Source organism: Chenopodium quinoa, unplaced genomic scaffold (genome assembly GCF_001683475.1).
Source record: "Chenopodium quinoa cultivar QQ74 unplaced genomic scaffold, ASM168347v1, whole genome shotgun sequence".
NCBI classification, from domain to species: domain Eukaryota; kingdom Viridiplantae; phylum Streptophyta; class Magnoliopsida; order Caryophyllales; family Amaranthaceae; genus Chenopodium; species Chenopodium quinoa.
In genome coordinates this window covers 22,664,209-22,679,281 of record NW_018742204.1, presented here as the reverse complement: position 1 = coordinate 22,679,281, position 15,073 = coordinate 22,664,209, and the positions used below count along the sequence as shown (strand labels likewise).

Here is a 15,073-nt window from a genome sequence, read left to right as displayed (position 1 = left end):
GTAACTGGAAAATATTTTGCAATTGGGGAAAATAAAAAAGGAAAGAGAACAAATGGTTCGAAGGATTTGAATAACTATTAATTAATACTAGATTTTAAGAGTATGTTCTCATAGACTGAACTGAGCTGAGCTGAACTGAAAAATAAACGTATGAAAACAGACCCTGAATTCTGCGAACTGAAACTTAATAATGAAAGACTATAATTTGAATCAAATCCAAATGCAAAATCTATTAATTTTCAAACTGGCTCTTTGAGGCAATTCCATCATTTGAAATTAAATGACAGTTTCCAAATAAAATATAAGAAAATTTTACATGGACTATACATTTCAAATTATTTTTTTTTACGAGTAAATCAAAGAATAAAAAATAACAAAGCATCCTACTAAGAATTATTCACATATGCTACAAGTTCCGTACCCAAATTTTATTCTTAGAATTATTTCAATTATTAATTAAACAAATATTACGAAACTTCCCTTAAAAAAAAAAAAAAAATCCCAAAAGTTACTGTACCCTTAAAATCGACCTCGTTAACAGCATGACCGGCAAAAACCGGTACCCTTCCCAAAATCACCGGCAGCTGATTCCCACATGTAAGAGTTTTTTAGTCCACGTCACTCACTTGCTTGCAACGGCCACGTGTCGGTTGATCAACCCCCAATTTGTAGGGTTCTTCCTAGTCAGCATTTCTTCGTATTCCCCCAAACTTTTGGCAAACTATTGGAAATTTCTGTTCTACGACCTTTTCCTTTTTCCCCCAATTGTATTTTCTCTCTCTTCTTTTTTCTTCAGACTTCATTAATGGCGTCGTCTTCTTTGCCCTAATTTCTCCAATCAGCCGACTTTTCTGTCTAATTGATCGTTGTTTTCAAGCTTATTTCTTGGAGATTTTGATTGTATAACTTGTAAGTTGTTGAATTTTTACTTAATTTTCCGTTTGATTGAAGAAGAACAAATTGTTTTTGATGCATTTTTTTGCTGAGCTTAATGAAATGGAAGTCTGAGGAACTATGAATTTCTGGAAATAATATTACTTTTGTTTGAATTGTTGAAATTTGATGATTATTGCTTGATTTTTTTGGCGGCAGTTATGTGTAGATGCTTATGTTAGTGATTTTTAGCTTGTAGGGGAAGCTGCTGTTTGTGCTCTTTGTATATACGATTAATTGGAGGATTTCGAGACGATTTTTGGGTGAATTTTTAGTTGATTCGAGGTTTTCTGTGGGTTGTAATCATATGTAGGGTAAATTGGGGAGGTGGAAAATCCCTCCTCTTTAATGGCAGAAGATGGTGTATGGGGTAGTGGATTATCGTCAGGGTTAGCGCTAATACTTAACGGTGAGGATAAGAAAGCGAATTGTCAAAAGAATCGTCTAGTTTCATATCATGATGATTTCGGGCACCAGTCATTGGAACGAACACTGGAATATATTTTCGATCTTCCTTCTCGATCAATAGGACCAGTGAGCGGTTCATTGGATGTTACTATAGTCCATTCTATTGTCAAACGTTTTCTTCTAAAGTTTCCGTCATCTCTGAGCTCTCAACTTCAGGATAGGGATGGTATCTCTATATTTGACCGTGGACATGGGCATGTTGTTTCTATTGATGAATCCAGTACATGTGGGGATTTGCGGAAAGTTAGTCCTCCTTTGCTCTTGGAAAGTCTAGCTATTTTTAGCAGTGCCAGAGCAAATGCATGTGTGTGGGAAGGCAAATGGATGTATGAAGTGATGCTAGAAACTGCTGGGATACAGCAGCTTGGTTGGGCAACAATCTATTGCCCTTTCACTGATCGTATGGGTGTGGGTGATGCTGAGGATTCTTATGCATTTGATGGTAAAAGGGTTAAAAAATGGAACGAGGAGGATGAGGGATATGGTCAGCCATGGGTCGTCGGTGATGTTATAGGATGTTGCATAGACTTGGATGAGGATAGGATACTTTTTTACAGGAATGGTATTTCACTCGGGGTTGCATTTGCCGGCATTCGAAAGATGAATCCTGGTCTAGGTTACTTTCCTGCAGTCTCCTTATCGCAGGGTGAAAGGTGTGATCTGAATTTTGGCGCGCGGCCCTTTAAGTACCCAATTGAAGGTTTCCTTCCCCTACAAAATCCTCCACCTGCAACTTCACGTGCCTCCCAGCTGTTGCAATGCTTATCAAGGTTGTTGGAAATAGAACGCATGGAAAGGGCCAAGTTCACTTCCGTTGATAAATTGAGAAGGTTGCAGAGGTTTGTTCCACTGGATGACATCTTTCACCCTGTTGCTGATGCAATATGTGATGAATTCTTCTCTATACTGGACGGAGATGATAGGAGCTTGGAGTATATAGCATGGGGTCCATTATTGTCATTTCTATTGGATATATACGGTCTTCATTTACCACATGATCATCGGAGCTTAGACAAAGTCGTTGACGTGTTTCTAAAATTTAGAAGCTCAAGCTTGCTTTTTCAGCATGTAATTGGTGCCCTTTCTTACAGTTGCAAAACAGCTTCATTAGTTTTAACTGAGTGCCCATATTCAGGACCATATCCATATCTTGCCCTGGCTTGCCATTTGTTGAGAAGAGAGGAGTTGATGGTGCTCTGGTGGAAGTCATCTGAGTTCGAGTTTCTCCTTGAAGGTTTTTTGTCATGGAAAAGTCCTAACAAGCATGATCTTCAATTGATGATGCCTTCTGTTTGGTGGCCTAATTCATGCGAGGATGTTTCTCATGAAAGCAGTATGATGCTAACCACTACAGCTCTGTCAGATGCAATATGCAAGGTATTGTAATTATATTAGATGCCCCCCACAATGCGTTCACTCCTTATTGCTACTTTTCTCTACCCCTTTTTTGTCATGTGTTGGATTTTCCTGCAAAGCTGTAATTAGAGATTTTTCCACATGAAGAGTAGCTGTGAACTTTCAAGAAGTAATGGATGTATTATTGCTCATTAATTGTCGGGGATGGCTAATTTATATATGTTGTGTTTATGCTGCTTGCAGATTGAGGAGAAGCACCGAGATCTCTGTTGCCTGGTTATCCAGTTCATTCCACCTGTGACACCTCCTCAGTTTCCTGGTTCAGTTTTTAGGAAGTTCCTGCAGAACCTTTTATTGAAAATTGGAGGAGCAGACCGTAACATGACCCCTCCTGGGGTTCTTGGAAACACCGTCCTTGTTTCCTTGTATGCTGTTATCCTTCATTATCTTTCAGAAGGTTTTCCTATGGCAGAAATTTGTGGATGGTCTAAGGGCCACAGAGATGATGCTAAAGAGGTAGTTGGTTTTCTACATAGGGGTGGTCAGCTCAGTTTTCCAATTGAGTTGTTTGTGAAAAATGATCCTATGAGGATTGACATTCCCAGAATTGGAGGATCTTTTAACAATTTGTTAGAACTGCATTCCGTTCTTGACCGGGAGTCTGAAGTAATTTCTTGGGAAGAAGGTTGCATGGATGATAAAGACACTAGAGTAACACATTTTACAAGGCAGAAGCCATGTTGCTGTTCTAGCTATGATGTTGATTTCACAAGAATCTACCGTGATCCAATTAGATTTAGAGCCAAAGGTTCTCGTGGCCATAGCTCTTCAATTCCTGAGCGATCTGCTCATGTTGCTGCTGAATGCAGTACTGGAAGTTTAAATGAGGAAATTGAAGACAAGTCTAGTTCAAGTGAGCATCCTCACTCTCAGTTTGGGTATCGATCAGTGCAACCATCAAGAACAGTACCTGAAGGAAGTAACATCTCTTCAGCCACATTGAGAGAGGAGGAACTTCTTGATGTTATGCTATTTTTGTACCATGTAGGGGTCTCTCCAAATTTGAGGCAGGTGAGTCCAGTGGTTGTTTTTTTTAATTGGTAGTGTATTTTGGTTTTCAAATTACTCCTCGATTTTTTTTTTTTTTTAGCAATAGATCTACAGAAGTGTAGCATTTTAGATCATGGGATCCTTTTATTTATTTATTTTTTTTATACTGATCTTTATTTTTCTTAAAAGAAAGCTATATGTGTGAGGAAAAAACTAATAGTTGCTTTTGGAAACTGCCAAAAGCCTTTAGCCTATATGCTGGCTTCTGAACCTCAAGTACAGTATGTTGCCAATGCCAATGCCAATCCATTTTTTCTTTCTTTCTTTCTTTCTTTCTTTCTGGAGGCTAGCAACATAGCATCCGTTTTTCCCATATGTGCATAGTGTGTTAATTTGGAAAGTCATTGTTGCTTGTGGTGCTTGAGATGTGGGATTTTGGATCATCCAAAATTCATCTTAGTTAAGGAAGGTATAAAATATGGAGTAATTGATATTGTGATTTCAGGATACAGAAAAAAAAAATTTTAGACATGGATATGTTGATTGTAGACTCTCAACTTTGGCTCAAAGGAATGATATGCATCTATTATTTTTTCCTTAGATGTGGGTGGAGTGATGTGCACCTGTGATGATGTGTACTGAATTCTTCCCTTTTTCTTTCCTTTAAATAATATATATATATATATATATTTTTTTTTTTTTTTTCCCTCTGTTCTCTTATTCCTTCCTGCCTCTTATCACACATTTTCATATATCTGATGAACAGTATTACATCGATTTATTTATTTGAGTGTCTTGATCTGATGGGCATGGGTTCTTGGCTATTATCCTAAACGTATGTTTTGAAAATATGTTTGATGCATCCATGTTGAACTCTTGAAATGAGCTACACAAGTAACATAGGTGGCTTAAGCATGACGGATATATGCGACTTATTCATTTGGAAGTATCTAAGATGTTTGTATATTAGAAAAGGTGGGTCTTTTGTTGGCTATAATCTGCAGTAGACACTTCTGTGTTAACCTGCATAGTTTAGTACAGGGATATTTTGTAGTACGTACACATTTGGCCGTTGGTGGAAGTCAAAGAGTACAATTTGGAAGACAAATGAGGCTAGAAATTATCTAGACATATACTTTGATTCATCTTTTTTTTTTTTTTTTCCCAGAAGAATGTGGGTATGAGATGTACAACTGTTCTTATGCCCCTTCGTTTGATATGCATGTGAATTTGACATGCCTTATATGGTTAAGCTTACACTCTGAGTCTTCCTGAAGTAGATTGATGTGTTTCTTCTGGTATACACCCTATACCGCTATACGTCTATAGACTATTGTTAAGTTTGATTTTTGACTTTGGGCTGGATTACTGTTGGCCTGATGATTGTTTTTATTCTTGAGTACAGGAGTTGAAAATCATGTATCCATGAATATATTTCAAGTTTGAGCTTTATATTCGAATTTTTCCAACCATGCACTGGCTGTGCTTTCAGATGTTATTTTACTTAGTTGCATTTGTGGCACATTTGTCTATCCATCTTTCATTACTTAGGATGACAATTCTTTCTTTTGTGTAGGCATCATACTACATGTCACATCAATCACAGTCGATATCACTGTTGGAAGAAACAGATAGGCAAATAAAAGAAAGACCATGCCATGAGCAACAAAAACGGCTAAAAGAGGCGCGGAATATTTACAGGGAGGAAGTTATTGACTGCGTAAGGCACTCTACATGGTAAGAATTTTTTGATGTGACTTCTGCTATTGCTTGTCTTGACAAATCAATCTTATTTTAGCAAGATGTGATGATGTCATAATACGTAGTATAACCTTACTGAACAGTTTAAACTAAAACTCTGTAATCTATTTATAAGTTTTCCAGGTCTTGTATTATTACTGCCAGGAGAGTTGTTGATTAAACTAGTAGAAAACATTGCTAAGAACAAAAACAGTAACTGCAGTGCTTTGCTAGGATGGTTAATCCAATAATGACAATGAAAATGGTTAGCTAAAGTAAACCATAATATGTGGGTAAGATTGAAGAACTGTGAAGACTTTGTAAAGTTAATAGTAACATTAAAAATCTTGAATTGAAGGCATGATTAAACATTCACGAGGCAGGGTTGGAATTAACTAGAACATCAAAAGCTCTAGGGCATATATGTAATATGCTAAAATTTTAAGTTGATAACTACGTAGTGGTAATTCTAACGATGATTACTTCCTCAACCTTTCATTTGTTTTTTTTGCAATTTGTTGAGGTGATCCCTTACAAGTTACATCTGATTATTCCCATTACAGGATGGTTGCTTCCTATTATTATGTGAGATTTGCATCTTATCTTCAATAGATGTTATTAGGGCGCCTTTCTATCTTTCACCTAGTTACTATATTCTTGATTACTTCTGATGAACTCATGTACTTGTATGAGTTGTATTGTATCCGCTTAATGGCCAAAAGCTGACCATTGAAGTACAATTAGTCAGGGATTCATGTCTGAATATCTTCCAGATGTTCTAGACTTATTATTGGTGTCTGACGTGATCTCATTGAACTTATTAAAACTGTTGTTACTTCATACCTATCCGACATAGGTAATACAGGGTAAATTGGCCTGGTAATTTGGATTGATGGTTGAATTGAACTGGTTTTATCTTCTTTGGACTTGCAATTTATTTTATATATGGGGGTTTTATTGTTAAAATAAATATCAATTTCATGATTAATTATTTGAATCCTGTTTACTTTTTCTTGAAAGTATTATCATAGGTGTGAAAAGTAGATTAGCTTTTCTTTTGTTGAATATGCTTGGAAGCTTATCCTAGTGACTTTTCTTTTGTTGGTAGATTTGTCAGTTAAAGTGAGAGCTTTTTTGTGGCCCTTTTGCTTGATGCACTGTATTATGTGATTATGCCAACAGGTATCGTATCTCTCTATTATCTCGATGGAAACAAAGAGGAATGTATGCTGCTTGTATGTGGATTGTGCAATTGCTTCTTGTGGTCAGCAAAGATGACACCTTGTTCAGTTTTGTTCCTGAATTCTATCTAGAAGCTCTGGTAAATTGCCTCCTTTATCTTTTGTTGCATTATTATTGGGCAAATGGTTTGCCACATTTAATAGTTGTACATGTTTCTCTCTCTCTCTTCCTTTTTTTTTTTGGCTTTTTAAGATACAGAAATTGGGCCAATGATACTGTGTTCTGAGGTATAAAGTCCCTGAAAGTTCAATAATTTTTTAGTGTAAAACCTACTTGGTATATCTTTTAGCAGAAGCCCTGGAAAGTTTAACTTTAATTACCAAGTAAGGATATATTTTAGGTTCCTTTCCAGATTTCAGATCTTGTGAAAAGGATAAGCATATGTGCGAGTTATGTTAAGCTCATCTCAAACATTTTTTGGATTTCAACAAACTATTGGAGGAGTGTGGTTGAAACTTGAGAGATGGTGGTCCTTGTCCCACATTTCTTTTCAGTTTGGTTGTGGATGTCTTGAGTTTTGATTTTGAGAATGAGTAATTAAATGGTTGTGTAAAGGTCTATGTGGGAGTTGATTGTTGTTTGTCATTTTAAATTTCCAGGTTCTATTTGATTCTTTCTGATGTTACGAGGAAGTTTAGGAGTGTATTGCCTTAATTGTAAATCTCTTAGTGTATATACTTTGATATGATTGGGCTAATGTAGATTCTGGTAGTAGAAGTGTTTTTGCCTTGGTCAGTTGTAGATGAAGAGAGTTCATTGGATGGATTGGGTTCTGTGATCTTAAGATTGAATGGGCTTAGATTTTGGCAATGGTAGCTGTTCCAATTACAGCCCAATTCTATCTTGTGTCTGTTGATTGAAAGCTGCTATTGACTGGAACAGAATGGATGGGTTTTATACCTACAATACTGGAGACACTATATTTGGATTATCTTGGAGATGGTTAACTTCAAATTTTGAAGCTTTATCTGTTGGTGTGTTTATACTGTGTTTTGGGAGTGGAGAGTTGGAGACTGGGGAGACTGTGTGCTATTACTTCCAAATTTTTGTCCAGGCTCAATTTTATGGCGTTAGCTTGTTGGGTTGTGCTGATGGAGTGGATATATAGTTCATTTGGAGGTTTCATATGTTCTATTTTGTAATAAAGAAGGAAGAAAATTCTCTGACATTCTCTCGTATGGTGCTTCATGAGTGTTGTGGTTGCAACTTAATAATATTCTTGGCATCTTCCTTTTTTGTCTTGTGCTTCAAGAGCTCTGGTGGATTGCCCTTGTCAGATCTTTGCTTGATTGGTGCACTTATAGATGGATGACTACTCGTCATCTTTGTTGATATTCTTTTTTCTTGTATAGTAATGACATAATCTCTTCAAAGAGGAGGATAAGAAGAGGTTTGTGTAATGGTGCAAAACCAACTAGAGAAAAACAAGTTATGGGTCAACTATATAGTTGGCTGAGCCAATACAAGTGACTTTCATGCATAGATCACTCATATTTGATCTGAATGTTAAGGGACCAGAGTGAGGAAGTAGATTTTTGATAGGGCAACATTCTTTTAGGATTGTGAATGGTAATTGGAGAGCATCAATATTGTCATGGTCTGCCAGTCCCTCCACCCTCTTCGATGAAATAATCTTTCTTAAACTCTGGTTTTGTTTCATATATCTTATCGTATTAGTTATCTCATTAATTCAGATGTGGTCTACCTTTAAACTTTCTACAGAAATTATCCATACTCCCTTATTTGCAAGCTTGCATATGTTATGACCTGCAGATTGCAAGGCTTGCTAATGTTGCACATAGGGAGTATTGCATTTGGTTTGTTATCTGTAGTTTAAGTTTAATCTGGCAGGTATGTAGTAATCAGTTATCGATTTTTAACTACTCTTTTTTTTATGTTTCCTTGCAGGTTGATTGCTTTAACGTGTTACGAAAAAGTGATCCACCATTTGTCCCTTCTTCTATTTTTATCAAGCAAGGATTAACTTCATTTGTACGTCTCACCTTTTTCTCTTAAAATTTGGTTAAATTGGTGGTCCACGTTTTCTTTTGCAAGATTTTGAAATTATTGTCCCATCTCCTATAATTGCCACTGTATACATAATTGACTGCATACTAATATTTTAGAGTCATGTGTGGTATTTCAACTTAGCTACCTTCATCCCATAATAAATTTTACACTTGACATTTTGGAATGCCCTAACAATTATTTTATTTTTTCTTTTCAACCGCTGTCCCATTAATAGTTTTTTTTTTTTTTTTTTTTCTCTCTCTCTCTCTAAGCTATGCTCTTGTGGCTGTTGAGCTTCTAAGGTGTGCACATGCTTTTTCAAAATTACAAGATGTGCCCTGCAACTTAAGGTGTTTATTCAATCGAACCCTCACGTTAATCCGACCTTAGTAGTTGTGTTAATCATTAAATACCCCACTTTGGAGAGAAATTTCACACCTAAATTGGGTAAGAATTATATAAGGGGATTAACATTAGCATTTTTTCCACATTATCTCATCCACCTTTTCTTCTTTCTTCTAAATGCAACCATTGATATTTCAAGCGCTTGTTGTACTTTTTTCTCATCTTTTTTTTTTTTACTTCCTATTTTTTTAAAAAAATTACTAACGTCAGAGGGTACGGTTGATTAAACAACTTAAGTTGGAGGGCACAACTTTTAATTTTGAAAAAGCAAGGGTACACCTTAGTGACTTAACAAACTCAAGGGCATAGCTTAGAAAATACCTTTTTAAAAAAAAAATTCTCACTTGCATCCCAGCATCAGTTCTTCTTACCATCCAGTACTCAATATATATTTTACTTGTGGCAACTATTCTACGTCTCTTTGCTCAACCAAAGTGTAAAGAGACTGTGAGGGAGAATTGTTTTTGAAGTTGTATCTCCTCTGTCTATTTGTCATTGAATGAAGAGGGTGCAAATGCAACGAGTTGTTGAATGGAGGGAAATTTGGTGGACTATATTAACCGAAGCTTTCTTGGTTGGAAGGAGTTAGGAAGGATATGAAGCATATGGATTTGCATGAGAATGAGGTGTTTGATCATAAGAGATGGAGGAGGAAGATTTTTGTGGATGACTATACGGAATAATCATTTTTGGTTCATGTACCCGACCCCACTTATGGGATTAAGGCTTTGATTGATATTAACCGAAACTTTGATAAGGCTTGCTAATACCATGATTCTATGTTAATTTACCAGACTTGGGAATAGGGCTTACATACCTGTGGTGACATGACACAACACTGAAACGGGTGCGAAATCTGGGCCTGATCCTCCATTGCCACTTGGACATGGCTGGCTGTGCAAACCATAAGTAAGGTCAGAGATAGAGGCGGGGGAGGAAAAGAGTGTGGGGTGGGGGAGAAAGAGAGATCTCCCTGAGAAGGAGCTATCAGGCTTCATGAGAAGGAAATGATTGCTAATTTGGCTGCTTGTCCTTTTTGAATTTCTTTTTTTTTTCTTTGCTGCTTTTATTTCTCTTTCCTCTCCTTTTCATGCTGCTGCGCTGCTAAAAGTTTGTATGCTTTAGGTTTTGATTTCAACAAGACTAATAAATAATAGTTAGGCATTGGGTTGAGATCCATTGTAGTATTTCTGTCTGATTCCTTGTATTTTTTTTCCGTTTTTTTGTTAATGTTGATCTAGCTGGTTGAAAGATTGGGGATGAGGCAACAACATAGTTGGAAGGATCCCAGAACATCTAGACAAAAAAAGAATTAGAAGGGGCATGTTTGTTTAAGAATCTGTTAAAGGCTGTTCGTAAAACGTACTGTACAATAAGGTCATGTGGTATAACTTTAAATGAATTTTTGCATAGTTTCTCCTTTTATCTTAGAGAAGGGAGGAGAGCAAATTAGTTGTTAATGGACAAACTAGTGTTGGGGCTACTGGTCTAGTTAGGGGGATTCTTTGACTATGATTTGCCCGTCTTGCAGTGTGAAAGTGTCAGGTTTGTTGACTTTAGAACCACTGTTGATTTGGCAAATGCTTTAATAGAGTCTGAATTGGGATATGGTGCTGAGAAATGGGTGGTTTATTTATGGTTAAATGAAATCCTGAGAGTCCAATGTTTGAAGCTGCATTTTGCACCCTGATAGCATCCATTCTTTGTTTGCTTGAGAGGATTTTTTTTTTTATATGTTGCAGATTATGGCCTTGTTTGGTAGTAAGCTTATTGGGGGTATATTAGCTTATTTGACTAACTTTAGCTGATTGACTAGTCAAACAAGCTAATACAAGTGTTTGGTAGTAAGCTTATTGAAAGAGCTTATTCCACTAAATAAGCTCTTTTTGAAAAAGCTCATTTTAGGAGTTTTTTCAATTAGCTTATTTATTAATTATTGTGAAATGACACTTATAACCTCATTTAATTTTAAATCCTATCTAAACTACCTACCCCACAATTAGCTTATTAGTCATTTCACATACTCAATCACCTTTAGGCTACCAGCTATTTACCAAACACTTTTATATAATCAGTTAATACAATAAGTTAGTCAAATCAGTTAATAAAATCAGCTAGTCAAAATCAGCTAACTCAATCAGCTTCAGCTTTCAGCTTTCTCCCAAACAGGGCCTATATGTTGCTAATGATAAGTTTAATCATTGAAGAAAAGTGTGCTATTTGTGGGGCCACTTATCTCATAATTCTTGTAGCTTATGCCACCCTATATGTCTATCATTCCCTTTCTACCAAGTATAATGGAGATATAGAATTTGGTGCACATGTTGAATTGTCTCTCAATGCAGTTGCAATACATGTGCAGTATTTGAACATGTATCTGAAGTATGTGCTATTTGATCTTTGATCAGGTTACATTTGTCGTCACCCATTTTAATGATCCCCGTATATCGAGTGCTGATATAAAAGACGTGCTTCTCCAATCTATGTCGGCATTAGTACAGTACAAAGAATATTTGGTTTCTTTTGAAACCAATCATGCAGCCACCCACAAGATGCCAAAAGCCTTGTTATCAGCTTTTGATAACAGGTCCTGGATTCCAGTGACTAACATTCTTTTAAGGTTGTGCAAGGGTTTTGGTTTTGGTTCTTCAAAACATGGGGAGACATCATCTTCTTCAGTAGTTTTCCAGGTAAAAAAAGTTAAACCCTTATTCAGTCTTGCTTATTTTACATCCCAAGCCCTCTTTGTTGTGCACAGTTCTTTTGACTGACCCATATATTCTCTATGGATACTTGAAACTTGTGAAGAGATTGTTGCGTGATGTGTGTGCTGAAGATGAAGAACTATTTGCTGCTTTCTTGAATCGCTTATTCAATACCTTGAGTTGGACAATGACTGAGTTTTCTATTTCTATTCGAGAAATGCAAGAAAAGAACCATGTAAGCCTTTTATTTTAAATTATTGTTGTTTTTAGTTTTTATTATGATGCTACTATGTAAGACGATTGGTTGTGGTATATATTTTATAATAACTTAAATTCTCAGTTTAAGTTTATACGGAGTAGTAAGCTGTTTCTTTTTGTGTTTTTTGATTATGCATACATTGCTAATTTGACAACCTATATATTTGAACTTTTTAACTTTTTATTTTAATTTTATTATTATGCTAAAACAACAACAAATCCTTAGTCCCAAATGATTGGGGTCGGCTAACATGAATTGTTACAAGGAACCGCCGAACCGTCCGATATTGATTATTTATACTCTAATATTAATTTATTTTTTGATTTTCCGATTGGTTATTTTCTAAAAAATCTTTTTAGGTTTTGGAGTTCCGGGAGAGAAAATGCGGTGCAGTTTTTGATTTGTCTTGCAAACTTGCTCGTATCCTGGAGTTCTGTACGCATGAGATTCCTCAAGCATTTCTTTTAGGAAATGATATGCATCTCCAAAGGTTGACCGAGTTAGTCATCTTTACACTTAATCAGATGACATCAACAACTGATTCTGAGTTTTTTGATTGGTAAGCTTCCAAATTCTTTTGCTGATGTGTGTCTGAAGACTTTCAACTGCTAGTATTAATGGCATTATTTTTAATTAATTTAACTGCTCATCAATCATCATTAGATATCTAGATGCACTCCTTTAATCTCTATCCTGTGTGATTGGCTGATTTGGCTCTGATAACGTGCATTAATTTTGTGATCACCTATTTTAACCTTGCTGTTGTATACTACGTATTAGGCTTATATACTAGTATGCTGTGATTGCTACCACTTTACAACGTAAAGGCCAATTAGAAAACATCACAATCAATTTGTAACTTAGGAATCCTTGTACTAAGATGATCGAGGTCAATTTTTGGGCAGACTCTTGAGAATTTTTTAACCCAAGGGCTTCACTTAGGATCAATCTGTGAGCTTTGTCATTGAAACATCATTGTTGTTCAATTTAATGTGGTTTGTAATGGCCTATTTAAATGAGCATAATGATTTGCTTCTGTTAATTTATCAGCTTCTTATTATTTTTGGCATCTTTGTTCTCCAGGTCAGTTAAACGACATGGTCAGTCTCCGGAGAAAATAAATCGGGGTATGATATTGGCTCCCCTTGTTGGCATCATAGTGAATTTGGTTGAAGCCAGTACAGAAGTTGAATCTAGTGAGCAGAATGATATCATCGAAGTTTTGGCTAAGATGGACTGCCCAGCAACTGTTCTTTTTGGCCTTCAGTATATGTTGGGGTTCAACTGGGTTAGTTTTTGTCCTTCACTCTATCTAGCCTAGAAATCTTGTTGCATGTCATTAATCTTCACTTGGCCATACATAATGTTGTCTCTATATACGTGCATAATGTGCTAGAATCTTTTTGGATACAGTGCCCTCTTATGAGCAGCTCCAATTAGGTGCATGTGTGCTGATGGTATCATAAGCTCATAATACCGTTGAGACCGAATGTTGACTTGCCAATTGCCATGCTTGTAATAATCTCGATTATTGAATTAAGGCTTTAAGAAAAGGTGTTGTCAGAAAGCCTGAATTACTGCTTAGGAATTAGGATCATTGTTTTGAGGTTGCAACATGATCTCATGTGTATCTCTTGGCTATCTTTATATTGAAATCTTCTGATTTGTTGTGTTGTGATTTTCACTCTGCCCTTGTATATTGGCAGGCTGGTTTTTCAAAGGGGAATGTTCACTTTGCTAAGTTGAGGCAGCTTGAGGAGTTCTTAACCTGTCTTATTAGCCGTATGGGGTCCCGAGATTTGGAGACTTCTGCTTTCTTGCAAGAATCAGAATTCGATGACAGTATGTGCTGTATCTGCTATACTTCTGTGGCTGATGCCCAGTTTGTTCCTTGTTTACACCAATCGTGCTATGGGTGCATTACTCGACATCTCTTGAATTGTCAAAGATGCTTCTTTTGTAATGCCATAGTCGTTGAAGTCATCAAGGATGAAACAAGAACTATTTAAATATCAAGTTTACAGTTCTAGTTTATTAATTTTTTTGTTCTTCGAGATTTGCACTGGTTCTATTATTGTCAGTTGATCTCAGCCTGGTGCCAGCCGCTTTTTTGCAACCTAAGTAGCCTCAACAACATTGAAGCTATTTTAAGCGCGCAGAAGCTGAAGACCTAAAATGTCCTAGGAAGGGGCAACACCAGAGAAGGAAGTCTTAAAAGGGAGCAGGGAGGAAAATAATATATTCTTCGTAAGTAGTATAGAAATTTTAGTTCGGTTCTCAGTATGTAAATATGCATGTAGGGTCAAGGATGGCCATGGACAGTGAAGAAAACCATGGATATGGGAAATTTTTGTAGAGACTGTTGAGGGCATTATTATGTAAATACGAAATGGAATGGGAATAAAAATTCGGAGCTGTTTGTGACTCTGTCAATCTAATGGAAACAGTCCAACAGTGTAGTGCTTCGCCTATTATTTCTTATTTTTTTGTTCGCCTCATGGTTCAAAAATCAGAATGCGAGAGCTCCAAATGAGCAGAATATATAGCCTGGGTGTATCGAGAGCTGGATACGCCATGGTGTATAATGAAAACCAAGCAAGGGGACCTAAACAATTGTTTTGTTTTTGCAAAAAGATTTACTTGTATACTGTATACTTGATACAAGGGTAAGGGATATAAAACTGTAACGTAGTTGCATAGACATCCATTTTGTTTGCTCCTTTATTCGCCTTTTGTATGTTCCATTTTTCTTTGGAAGTTCTACATAAAAAATGATCTTGAGGACTAAACAACTGAACTTCTACACCTACTCAATACTAGTTAAATTTCCCTAAAATTTTTAAAGCCTTATTCTATAGTGTTGTTGAGATTTGAGAATACCTTAAACAGGATATTAAAATTTGAA

The 15,073-nt window shown here is 36.3% G+C and overlaps 1 protein-coding gene across 1 annotated transcript; it reads left to right on the top strand.

Annotated features, from left to right (window-relative positions):
* Positions 1-200: 200 nt before the first annotated feature.
* LOC110724113 (E3 ubiquitin-protein ligase RKP-like) lies at positions 201-14,832 on the top strand. The gene is made up of 11 exons (XM_021903511.1): positions 201-909; positions 1,126-2,778; positions 3,001-3,828; positions 5,384-5,544; positions 6,730-6,868; positions 8,698-8,781; positions 11,613-11,894; positions 12,013-12,144; positions 12,528-12,727; positions 13,252-13,456; positions 13,875-14,832. Exons 2-11 carry the CDS (start codon positions 1,282-1,284, stop codon positions 14,175-14,177), a joined length of 3,831 nt encoding a protein of 1,276 aa, XP_021759203.1. The 5' UTR covers positions 201-909; positions 1,126-1,281; the 3' UTR covers positions 14,178-14,832.
* The last annotated feature ends 241 nt before the right edge of the window (positions 14,833-15,073 follow it).

Coding starts and splice junctions, on each gene's coding strand:
- LOC110724113 (XM_021903511.1), top strand. CDS start 1,282: ATGGCAGAAGATGGTGTATGGGGTAGTGGATTATCGTCAGGGTTAGCG. Junction 6,869..8,697: donor AATTCTATCTAGAAGCTCTG/GTAAATTGCCTC, acceptor GTTTCCTTGCAG/GTTGATTGCTTTAACGTGTT. Junction 12,145..12,527: donor AAATGCAAGAAAAGAACCAT/GTAAGCCTTTTA, acceptor AAATCTTTTTAG/GTTTTGGAGTTCCGGGAGAG.